Source organism: Quercus robur, chromosome 2 (assembly GCF_932294415.1).
Source record: "Quercus robur chromosome 2, dhQueRobu3.1, whole genome shotgun sequence".
NCBI lineage: Eukaryota > Viridiplantae > Streptophyta > Magnoliopsida > Fagales > Fagaceae > Quercus > Quercus robur.
Window position 1 is genome coordinate 48,420,726 of NC_065535.1, and position 11,086 is coordinate 48,431,811.

At 33.2% G+C, this 11,086-nt stretch overlaps 1 protein-coding gene across 6 annotated transcripts; it reads left to right on the forward strand.

The window, feature by feature from the left end:
- The first annotated feature begins 2,562 nt into the window (after positions 1–2,562).
- LOC126713822 (uncharacterized) lies at positions 2,563–10,774 on the forward strand. 6 transcript variants are annotated; one of them, XM_050413695.1, is made up of 11 exons: positions 2,564–2,635; positions 2,918–2,988; positions 3,641–3,740; positions 3,974–4,002; positions 4,194–4,443; positions 5,848–5,919; positions 6,044–6,108; positions 6,250–6,400; positions 7,227–7,307; positions 8,663–8,752; positions 10,257–10,774. In XM_050413695.1, exons 5-11 carry the CDS (start codon positions 4,195–4,197, stop codon positions 10,335–10,337), a joined length of 789 nt encoding a protein of 262 aa, XP_050269652.1. In that variant the 5' UTR covers positions 2,564–2,635; positions 2,918–2,988; positions 3,641–3,740; positions 3,974–4,002; position 4,194; the 3' UTR covers positions 10,338–10,774. The 6 variants fall into 6 exon arrangements, with proteins under 6 accessions (XP_050269653.1, XP_050269652.1, XP_050269654.1 ...); XM_050413696.1 differs by lacking the exon at positions 3,641–3,740 and having other exon boundaries at positions 2,563–2,635; XM_050413697.1 differs by lacking the exons at positions 2,564–2,635; positions 7,227–7,307 and adding an exon at positions 3,497–3,531 and having other exon boundaries at positions 2,682–2,988.
- The last annotated feature ends 312 nt before the right edge of the window (positions 10,775–11,086 follow it).

An 11,086-nucleotide genomic window follows, 5' to 3' on the forward strand; every position in this document is an offset into this window, starting at 1 on the left:
CTTTTTTCATCTTTGATCACTATGTTTTTAGTTATTTTAATTTTTCGACCAAGTCAATATGGTGTATATAATTGTATTGTGGCTGTTTGGATTACTTATATATCTGCTTGAATGCATCAAAATTTTCCTTATAATTATTGAATTTTGCCTAAGAATTTGTATCATGACTATAATGTAGTGATGTCAAATAGGCTATTGTTTTCTTCTCATCATCTATTGAGGTCTTTTTTTTTTTTTTTTTTTGAGAAAATATTTTGAGTAGTTGAATGCATGCTCTATTGCTTAATGGAACACTATGGAGTTTTACCCAAGAAATATGATAAGTTAAAACACGTTGTTTTCTGAAATTGTATGCCATGGTTTAGATATATAGATCTAACAATCTAAATTTTTCTTTCAAATTCTTCTCCTCTCTTCCCTTCTTTTTTAAAGAAACATAATGATATCAAATTCTTATAACTTTATTACTTCTGATGAAATCATTTTTATAGCTATACACAGGTTATCGTTTTCACCTCTTATCTTTTGAAAAAAATTCATATCCAAAAACAAACAAAAAAGGAGGAAAATTATTTCAACAAAACAAATTATAGATGGAACATATATACTTGAATGCATGCTGTGGAAGCATGAGAACTAAGTTTATACTGAAAGTAAGCTCATTCATACATAAAATGATCCTGCGTGTTGCACAGGTTAAAAGCTAGTTATTATAGAAACACTATTATTAATTTAAAATATGGGAAAATTCTTCTTTTACATTGTACAATATAATATAAATTTATATTTTATACATAAAAATTTAAAAAGTGGCAAATATTGTATACATTTGTAAAAAATATACAATATTACCATTTTGTTTACAAATATGTACAATATTTATTACTTTTTGTATGTCTATCATGTAAGTTTACATTGAAATTGCAATGTAGACATAAAAATTACATTGAACATAAAGCAAATTGATGATCATTCACAAGTTAACAATATAACTACCAGTCCTCTACAGTACTACACAGTGATCTTATTTTGCTTGATTGAACTACACGTATCAACATATCAACCTATATTCATCAATGAAAAATATCAATCAATAAAATAATAATATAATTAACAATCCTATTTTATATTACTATTTTATAAGTTACTATAGTTTTCCATCACTTTACTAAAAAAAAGAGCAACTGAGTCTTAAACTTAAAGTGAACATATTTTGAATATACAAACAGAGAGAGGGATTGAAAGAGAGATAAATACAACAGTGGAGCCGTAGAGGGCCTGGAGGCTAGATTTGTGTTGATCGTCCTTGGTTGGCTAGTTAGATCTTCAACTTGATGGAGCTCTTTGCAACAAGCGGTGATGGGTGAAGGATGGGATTTTTTGTTTGATTTATATATATAAAGATGAGTTTTTTTCCATTTTATTAGGAGGAGTCTTGAATCTCTTGATTTAAGAGTCCTAAATAGAAAATATTTGGGTTTATTTTTTCTATTTATCCTTTTGTGATTGTTTGAATTTATTAAAATTATTTTATTGCTTATTTTGGAGGAGCTATGGGTCAACAACTCAAAGAATGGCCAAATTTTATTTTTGATTCTGGGTTCTTTATATCAAAATTTTCTCTTTGGGTTGAAAGTGTGAAACTATTTGAGGGCTAAAGTTATTTTTTTTTCCCAAATTCTAAAGAGGGGCCAATAAGTAAGCCCATGTTTGGATGCTTTTTTTTTGTCACTCAATTTCCGTCACTCATCACTCATCACTCTAAAATACCATGTTTGTTTGCCACCATTACTCACTTCCCATCACTCAATATTTTTCACACTATTTGTGAGCCCCATACCTATCACCAAGTGCAGCTTTTTTTTTGTTTTTTCTTTAGTACCCAAACTCACCGAACCTAGTGAAAAAAAAAAAAAAAAAAAAAAAAAAAAAAAAAAAAAACCAAAAAATGAAGACCGAACCAGTGAAAGAAGAAGAAAAAAAGAAGAAGAAGAAATCCAAAACAGACCGAACCAGCAAAAGAAGAAGAAGAAGAAGAAAAAAAAAAAAAAAACTGAATAGCCAACCCAGGAGAAGAAAGGAAAAAAAAAAGTCAAAAGGTGATCAAAAGGTGCAACTGAGTACTGTTTGTGGATCCCCTATGTGTGTTTAATTACAATATTGCCATTGAGTTATGAGTTATGGATATGTTTTCAGTTTCCATAACTCATAACTTAAAAATCAGAAAATTAAGTAATGGAAACAGAGTTATGGACTTCCCAAACAACCTTTTTGCTATGGGTCCTATAATTTTTGAATTACGAGTTATGAAAAATGAGAATTGAGTTACGAAAACAGGTTATCCAACCGTCCCTAAATCACTCTTAAAGTTTAAGATGATATTTGGGCTTGTACCTATTATGTTATTTTTACACATAAGGACAGGGGAGCCCAGGCCCCTTTGGGCCCCTATAGGTCCGGCCCTGAGTTTAAGATATTGTATTTGAGTTATACTCGATAATAAAAATTACTAAATAATCACCCAAAAAGGCAAAAAATACAACTCATCATATAAAATCAAAGTATCGCGATATAATACGATAAATTGGGAGCGGGAAAAGCGGTAAAAGTGAGAGTAATCGTGGCGGTCGTGGTGGTAATGGTCTTGGCCTTTTAGCCGTTAATAGTGAACCTCTCTCTCTCTCTCTCTCTCTCTCTCTCTCTCTCACACACACAGAGCCGTACTAAGAGAAAGAGAAAGAAAAAAAAAATCTGTGTTGTTGTTGTTAATCTTTAGAAATGTTTGTTTTTAGTTTTGAGAAGTAGTAATACTAATATTATTATTATTTGGGTTTGCTTTGGTGGGTTGGTTTCATTGTTTGTGATTGTTGTTGTTGATGTTATAAACAAGGACACTCAATCTCTTGCTTCGTTTCAGCAAATAGAAGAAGGGAAGCAAGGAAAAGATTGCTGCTTTCTTCTCTTGCAGAAGATCCTATTTCCATTCTTGTAAGCCTCTCTCTCTTTTTTCTCTTTCTCTTTCGTGTAATCTCTCTCACATGGCTGTCATCATATACTTATTGTTGTTTAAAGCTTCTTCTTTTATTCATACAAGATGACACCTTTTACAACTACTCTCTCTCTCTCTCTCTCTCTCTCTCTCTGCATTTTGAAGTTCTTGGGGTTTTGTGTCTGATCTGGGTTTTGCTGCCATCTTGGTCCTTTCCTTTTTTTGGAATAAAGAAAATATATATATATATATATATATAAATACATACTCTGGGTTGTTTTTAGTTTTTATTGTCTTTCTGGTTTTACACAATTTCATTGTGGTCCATAGTCTGTGTAACTTCTCAGAAGTTGCATTTCTAATTTGGGTGTGCTCTCACTTTCGTCTTTCTTTTTTTTTTCTCAAATCTTTGTCTCTTACTCAAAAAAAAAAAAAAAAAAATTGTAGCTTTTTGCTCCTAGGTGTTTTTTTTTTTTTTTAATATTTTTTTTTTTTTATCTTTCAAAGTGCTATCTACTAGAGCTTCCCATTTTAGATTAAAGGTACCTCCACTTCTTAAATCATTGTTTTCCCTCTGTTTTGTTGTTTTTAAACTTTAAATTCCATATTTTTCTTGTGTGCTTTAATGGTCCATTATTTACTTTGATGCAGCTCCGGTAGTACTCTTTTGACTGGTGACCATGGCTCCTTTATTGGGTTTCTTCTGAGTTTTAATTACTCTTTCCGTACCATACGCACTCTACTCACATGTGTTAGTTGGCTTCTTAATGTTCTGATATATGCTTGTTTATTTTTTTCGTATTATTTGGTAATTCATTTTTTGTCTATCTTTTGGTTGCTGGAAAATACAGGAAATATAAAGAAAATCATTAGAATCCGTAGGTTTCTAGTTGTTTCAGCACCTAGAGGAATATCATCTGGTTTACTAGCTGAACCTTTGTGTTTTTTCTTTTCATTTGACAATAAGGGTTTTATTTATTGCAGATTCCTATCATGATTTGACTGCAACAAAGGTATTTTTCATAATTGTTTCTCTGGTTTTTGTAATTATTTCTATAATGGTATGCAGTGCGATTGATGGAACTAAATTTCTTAGACTTTGGTGAAGGATAATGAGACTGAACCCATGGTTGACTGGGATTTTAGCTTATAAATCTTTTAATAATAATTTTTTTTTTTTTTTTTTTTGGTTGGTGATTTGAAGGATGGGGGATCACTTTGTATTATTGATGGATCGGTTACTCACTGAATCTACTCTTGAAGCTGCTATTGAGAGTGAAAAATTGTTGCAGCAAGCCATGCCCTCAGCAAGCAAAGATTATTCGAGTTCTTCCCACAGGATCAATTTCAAAACCGGTTTATCTCCAAGTAAATTGGTAGAGTGTAAGATTTGCCATGATGAGGATGAAGAGTCAAACATGGAGACACCCTGTTCTTGCTGTGGTAGCTTGAAGGTCAGTTAGTAGCTTAATTTGGCAATTACTCCTTTAATTGAAAATTTGAGAATGGACCATTGGAAATTATATTGGTTGCATTTATAAAGATCTTTATAATACCTCTGGTCATATTAAAAAATTCCCAGATAAATAAAACCTAACTAGTCTTTTTTGTTCTTATGTTTAGGACTATTTTATAAGCTAGTTTTTTGCTTTTTAGCTTTTATGTTCAGCTTTTTAAAACCTCACTTTTTATTATTTTTTTCAAAGTAAAAGTATATTTTAGCTCACTTTCAGCAAAAAGCTAAATAAGTTGTGCATGATGACAAAAATGCTTATTTATACGTTGATTTCCAACTGTTAAATACATTTTGGAATTTATTTTGTAGTTAACTCCTAATATTAACCTCCAAATTATGCACTCTGCTTCATGAAATGGGTTACTAACCCTGTTTCAGACCTTCCAAATGTATGGCATAATTATTAGGTTTTTTCCCTATTAGTTTGAAGATTTTAGTGATGTTCTAGGCAGAAGTCTATTAGAGAAACTGGAAGCCAGACCAAAAATAGAAACATATAGCACCAATGAGAAACTTGGCTGGAGACGATACTCAAACCAAAAAAAAAAAGGTTTTAAGTCTAATCTAAGGTTACGAGTTTGACTAAAGATTTCCATTATTATGTTTGTAAGTGTCTGACTTACTAACATGTTACAGTATATTAACATTTAAGAAATTAAATTGGACTTTAATTATACCAATTTGTGTGTATTTACTTCTGGAAAATGTGGAAGCTACTTCCAAAAGAGAAACCATATCATGCATTTTTCTCTTTTGGTTTCACTATATCATGGGATATGTTTGTGGCAATTTCTTGCGAGTTCTGCCCACTTCTTAACTTCACCAATGAAGCAAGTGTGACTGCTTTTCCTATTAATGAACCTTCATCTTTAATAAAATGTGGCAGTAAGCCGGTTCCATGGTTGTTGGTGAATTGTCTGGCTGAACAATTGTAAATATCAAGATGAGTTATTTTCAATTAGGTTACACCATGCATGAAATTATCTTTGGTGATTTGGTATTTAATTGATCATCAAGCAACCAAACTCACTAAAGAATTGATTGGGATGCCATACTCTGGAAAAGGATTTCTTGTAATAATCTTCAAGCTTTACTATGCCTTTGTGTGAGCATTGGTACACTAGTAATCCTTGGATTTTGGCACATAATAACGGAGGTTTATCCTGGATGATGCTGTGAATAGTCAGATGAGGTTATTTTGGTGTTTGAGGGAGATGTGGATCACTAATGTCACTAGATGGTCTTTATTCTCCCTTCTTTTCTGGCATTTAAGTGTTCCTGCTAATTTAAGGTGGTTTCAAATGAATGACTAGTTTCCTGCTAATTTTTCATAATTTTGTAGTATGCTCACCGTAAATGTGTACAAAGATGGTGCAATGAGAAGGGAGACACTACCTGTGAGATCTGCCTCCAGGTTTGCCTTTTTTTTTTATAAGCTTGTTTCTGATTGCAATTATGTGAACCCTTTTTATGTAAATGATTAAGTTAGAAGAGATGGTCACTAATTTTTTCTTGCTTGAACTTGTCTGATTCTGCAGCAATTTAAGCCGGGTTATACAGCACCTCCTCCGTTTCACTATGCTGGTAGTCCAATCAACTTCAGGTATCCTTCACCTGTATGAACATATCTTTTAGCTGATATTTTCAATTTTGTGTTGGGCAACATAACTTGGATTTTTTGCTTTTACCATAATAATAATAATAATAATAATAATAATATAATCTCTTGTGGTACTTATCTCAGGGGAAATTGGGAGATTTCCAGAAGGGACCTGAACAACCCTCAATTTATAGCAATGGTTGCTACTGATCGTGAATTTCTGGACAATGACTTTGATGAGTATTCATCTCCCACTTCAAGGAGCCTAATATGCTGCCGTTTAGTTGCTATAATTGTAATCTCTCTCTCTCTCTCTCTCTCTCTCTCTCTCCTGTGCAGGCGTGGTTTAAAAGTTAGCTGGTTGTTTTTTTGTTAGTCATGTAGTGATAAAACATTGGAAAGACTTCAGATCTATGGTCGGTTGTCTTTGTTCCAACAAAAATTAGACATCTACATCCTTCCGTTTATTATTTCTCATTGGAACACATTGGGGTACATATTATTTTGTGTAGAATGTTCCTGGAAAAAAGTTTTTCGAGCAAATATCTTATATCAAAGCAACTGGAGAATTGTGAAATATATGATACCAACAACATTGAACTTGAACAACTTTAATAATGATAACAAAATTATGGAGAAAGTACAAGATGAACTCTGTCACATGGATGGTTTATAGCCAATAGCCACTTTAAACTGAGGTGATTAAACAGATTACTCTTTTGGATAGTCAACCTTAGCTGCTAAATAAACAGATGCTTTGTTGGTATGATTTATCCACAGGCTTATTGATCAAGCTTTGTAGCCTTGTACAGACAAGTTATAGTCTTCTGACTTTCAGTTTCATATTATATTAATTTGTTGATGTTAAATAATTCTCTTTCAAGTAAATTCCAATAATTGGTCATTTTTGATACTTTTAATATGTTACAAAACTTCTTCTCAAAAAAAAAAAAAAGAATTACATATATATATATACACTATGAATTTTACTTTCCATTATACCAATCAAAGTTTTGGGACCAAGGCTTGATTTTTGTTTTTCTTGTATTATTATGATAGTTTTAGGCTGACAAAGATATTTTCATCTTAATAACCAGGTTGGTTTTATCTTTTATTTGCAGTTTTTGGTTCTTCTGGTTTTACGTCATAGTCTACCGATCATAATCAGTGGAGCTGGAGAATACTCATTAACATTGTTCACGGTATAGCTGGTTAAGACTATTTAGTTTTATGAGAAAAGATGCAATCTGTAAGAGCACTAGCATTGGGGGGTGTAAACACCCCCCAGTTGCTATTTTACATCCAAAACATCAAAAATCGTCCAACATCTGGGTATGGGTTCTTAAAAAATTTTGCAACCTATGAACAATGGGTTCTTATATATAGAACCTACTGTTCACTTGGTTGTAAAAATAATATTATTATATTAATAGAAAATGAGAACCTTCTCTCTCCTCATTTACTCTACAAGGTACAAATTCACAGACTACACTCTCCTCTTCTCACTCATTCTCTTCATCTCAATCACTCTCTTCTCCCTCTCTCTCCTAACTACAGAAGCTCCATTGCCCATGCTCAATCACTCTCTTTTCCAATGATTTTTTTTTTCCTCCTCACTGTGTTGCTCTATCCCCAAACTGAAGAATCAAGGGTTGTTGGTTTAATTTTGGGTTTCTTTTGGAATTTTTGGGTTTCTCGGTGGAGCGTGCTTCCTCCTCGTTTCTGGGTTTGTAGTTTCTCGGTGGCTAGATCGGTGATGGAACAAGTTGGTGTTTTTTTTCCTCTTCACTGTATTGCTCTATCCCCAAACTGAAGATTGAAGGGTTGTCAGTTTAATTTTGGGTTTCGTTTGGAATTTTTGAGTTTCTAGGTGGAGCGCGCTTCGAATCGTTTCTGGGTTTGTGGTTTCTTGGTGGCTGGATTGGTGATGGTTGGTGTTGGTGTTGGTGTTTGTCTGTTTGAATCAGTGGCTAGATCGGTGAAGGTTGCTGTTGGTGTTTGTTTGATGAAATGATGAATCGGTGGGAGTGTTTGTCTATTTGAATTGGTGGCTATTTGTTTGTTTGAATCAGTGCTGAATCGGTGTTGAATCAGTGGTGGTTTGGCATTTGGGTGGTGGTTGTGCTTGGTGATTGGTTTTTTTTTTTTTTGGTGGTTTCTGCCTTGGTGGTGGTGGTGGTGGTTGCTGCCTTGCTGGGGTGTGTGGTGGTGGTGGTGGTTGCTACTTTGCTGGGCATGTGTGGTGGTTGTGATTGGTTTGCTTGGGAGATAGAGACAGACCGGAGAGATAAAGACAGAAAGAGAGGAAAGAGAGGAATGGAAGAGAGATATATATATATATATATATATTTTTTTTTTTTTATTTGTATGGTTTATATTATTTTAATGAGTTGAATGTAAAAATAGAAACTGGGATGTTGGAGGAATTGTAAAATAAGATGGTAAAATAGATAAAGTAGGTTTTTGAGGATGCAAAATAGAACTTTTTTGCATCCCCGGATGCTAATTCTCTAATGGTGAAAAATAAATATCTAAAGTAGTTTTCTTTGTATTGCAGTTACTCATGTTGAGGACCATTGGGATTCTTTTGCCAATCTACATCATGGTTAGAGCATTCACTGCCATCCAGCGTCGAAGAAACCTTCAGGTTAGTGCTGTATCTGATTTACTAAAGTATACTTTTAACCTTTAAAGTTTGAGATTGTTTTCATTTTGGCTCTTTACGTTTCAAAATTTTCATCTTTGCCATTTATGTTTGATTTAGTTTTCTGTTTGGCCTTTCATAAAAAACGAAAATTTTGAAAGCTAAATGACCAAATAGAAAAATAAATCAAACATGAAAGGCCAAAGAAAGCAACCCCAAACTTTAAGGATCAAAAATGTACTTTAGTCCTATTTTTTAATGCTTTGACTACACCTGGTTAAGCTGTGGGGATTGACTTTTACTATCACAATTTTAACCATATCTTTAGGGGTGCACTTCTATCACTTTGATGAAGCACAAACTTCAAGCATTCATGGTTTTCAAAATCACAAACCTTTGAGTCCTGGATCTTCAACAAAATATATAATGCTCTATCTTAAAAATTCATGCTGCTCTTATAAATTTAGAAACTCTATTGTCATTAGCACTACTTTTTAAAAGTCTCCTAAAAAGCAATTGACCTCTGCAAAATAGAAAAATGTGGCTTTAAAGTTCAAATCACATCTAATGACTATGAACTTGTGACAACCATCACATGTGAAATTCAGCCCACTGATGCCCAAACACCTGTGCACACGTGCTGGCCCCACCCCCTGCCCCTGCATTTGAGGCAGGCATGGTGGGTTGACAAAGTATAAATAAACAAAATAGAGAGGGCAATAACCCAGAAGTTGCATCCAACATTATATGTTCTGACATATTGTCCTTATCAGTAGTTTGATTTGACACAATAATCTTTGAGCATTCAAAGACTCCGTTAGTGCTAAGCAAACTATTGTGGAGAGTTAAAGCTAATATCAATTTATACATGAAAAAAAATATTTATCCAAAATTGCTATTGGATAAAAGCTAATTGAGCATATTCTTACCAATGTTAAAACTAGCCAATAGGTAGTTCAGAATATTTCTTTTGTTGGAATTATGCTTTATTATTATTATTTTATTATAAATAGAAAACAGTACGTTTGGGAATGGTAGTTGAGTAGGTCTTACAACAACCCAAATACAGCTTATGGTTGATAGATTGCTTCTAAAGTTAATTTAGTTGCATCATTGGCCTTGAGGCATGTGTCTACTATATCCTTTCTTTTGTATTTCCATTTTTTGACACTTCTGGCATTTCTTACCTATTTAGGCATACTGAGAGCTCATACAGACTTTTTTTTTTTTCACTTTGGAAACTATGTTCATATTTACATCCATGATAACTTATAATTGCAAGAACTTGAAAAGAAAAAGTTCAGCATAATTATATTATTGGATCATCTAGGAATTTAAGTTCTAGGAAATGTTTCTTTTGCAAGCCTCAAGAAGCGCTTTAGAAATTCTTTGCATCTTGCATATTACACCATTTTTATGCTCCTTGTATTTAGTTAGCAAGCAGTTCACATTTATTCCATTCAAAATTAAAATTTTGATTAATTGTATTCATTACTCTATGCACCAGGATCCTCATTTCTCCCTTGCCACGTCAGATGAGGAAAACAACTTACCACAGTATCAATCACGTGTTATTCATGTTCTGTAACTCTGCAGCTACCTATCTTGCCTGAACAAATCCAGAAGCACTCATGCATACGGAAACATTTGCTTTATGGGGTGTACCAAAAAGGATATCCACATTCAGATTTATAAAGCCAGGCTGAAGATAGTTGTAACCGCAGAAGCTCTAATCCTTGGTGCAATAGTGCCACCTTTACCTAATATTCAAGACGCATCCTTAGATCCTAGATCAAAATATAAAAGAAAAATCCATCTTATAGCAATGTTTATATTATACAGTATAGTTAGCAGGAAAGCCAACTGTATATGATAGTGCTGCTTGCAGAAAATGAGAAGCCAAAATTAAAGTTGAGTATAATGTTCAAAAAAGATGGTAAAATTATTAAATGATTAATACTAGCATGTGGGAGTGCTAGTAAACTTCACACAGATGCACAATCGTCTGTCATCCCTTCCCCATTATTTGACAATCTCTCTCTCTCTCTCTCTCTCTCTCACACACACATTTTGTTATTGTTTGTTTTGGTAGAAAACTTTTTTTTTTTTTTTTTTTTTTTTTTTTTTGGGATCAAAAGATAGAAATCTTTATTGATTTAAAAGTGAAGTACATCGTTTGATAAGGTAGAAAAAACAGACAGATTTTCAAGCCAAACAACACATCAACACATTCCATCACATAAATAGCAATAGCAAATGCAACTGGATTCTTTTCCTTAGCAACATAGAGGAGAGTAACCAAGAGCATAGACTCGCAAAATCTAAAAGGGGATGGCC

Bases quoted from the DNA above. Each gene is read 5' to 3' on its own strand.
- LOC126713822 (XM_050413696.1), top strand. From the start codon at position 4,195: ATGGGGGATCACTTTGTATTATTGATGGATCGGTTACTCACTGAATCT. The intron at 7,308-8,662 runs GTATAGCTGGTT...TTTGTATTGCAG, and splicing joins ACTCATTAACATTGTTCACG to TTACTCATGTTGAGGACCAT. The intron at 8,753-10,256 runs GTTAGTGCTGTA...TCTATGCACCAG, and splicing joins AGCGTCGAAGAAACCTTCAG to GATCCTCATTTCTCCCTTGC.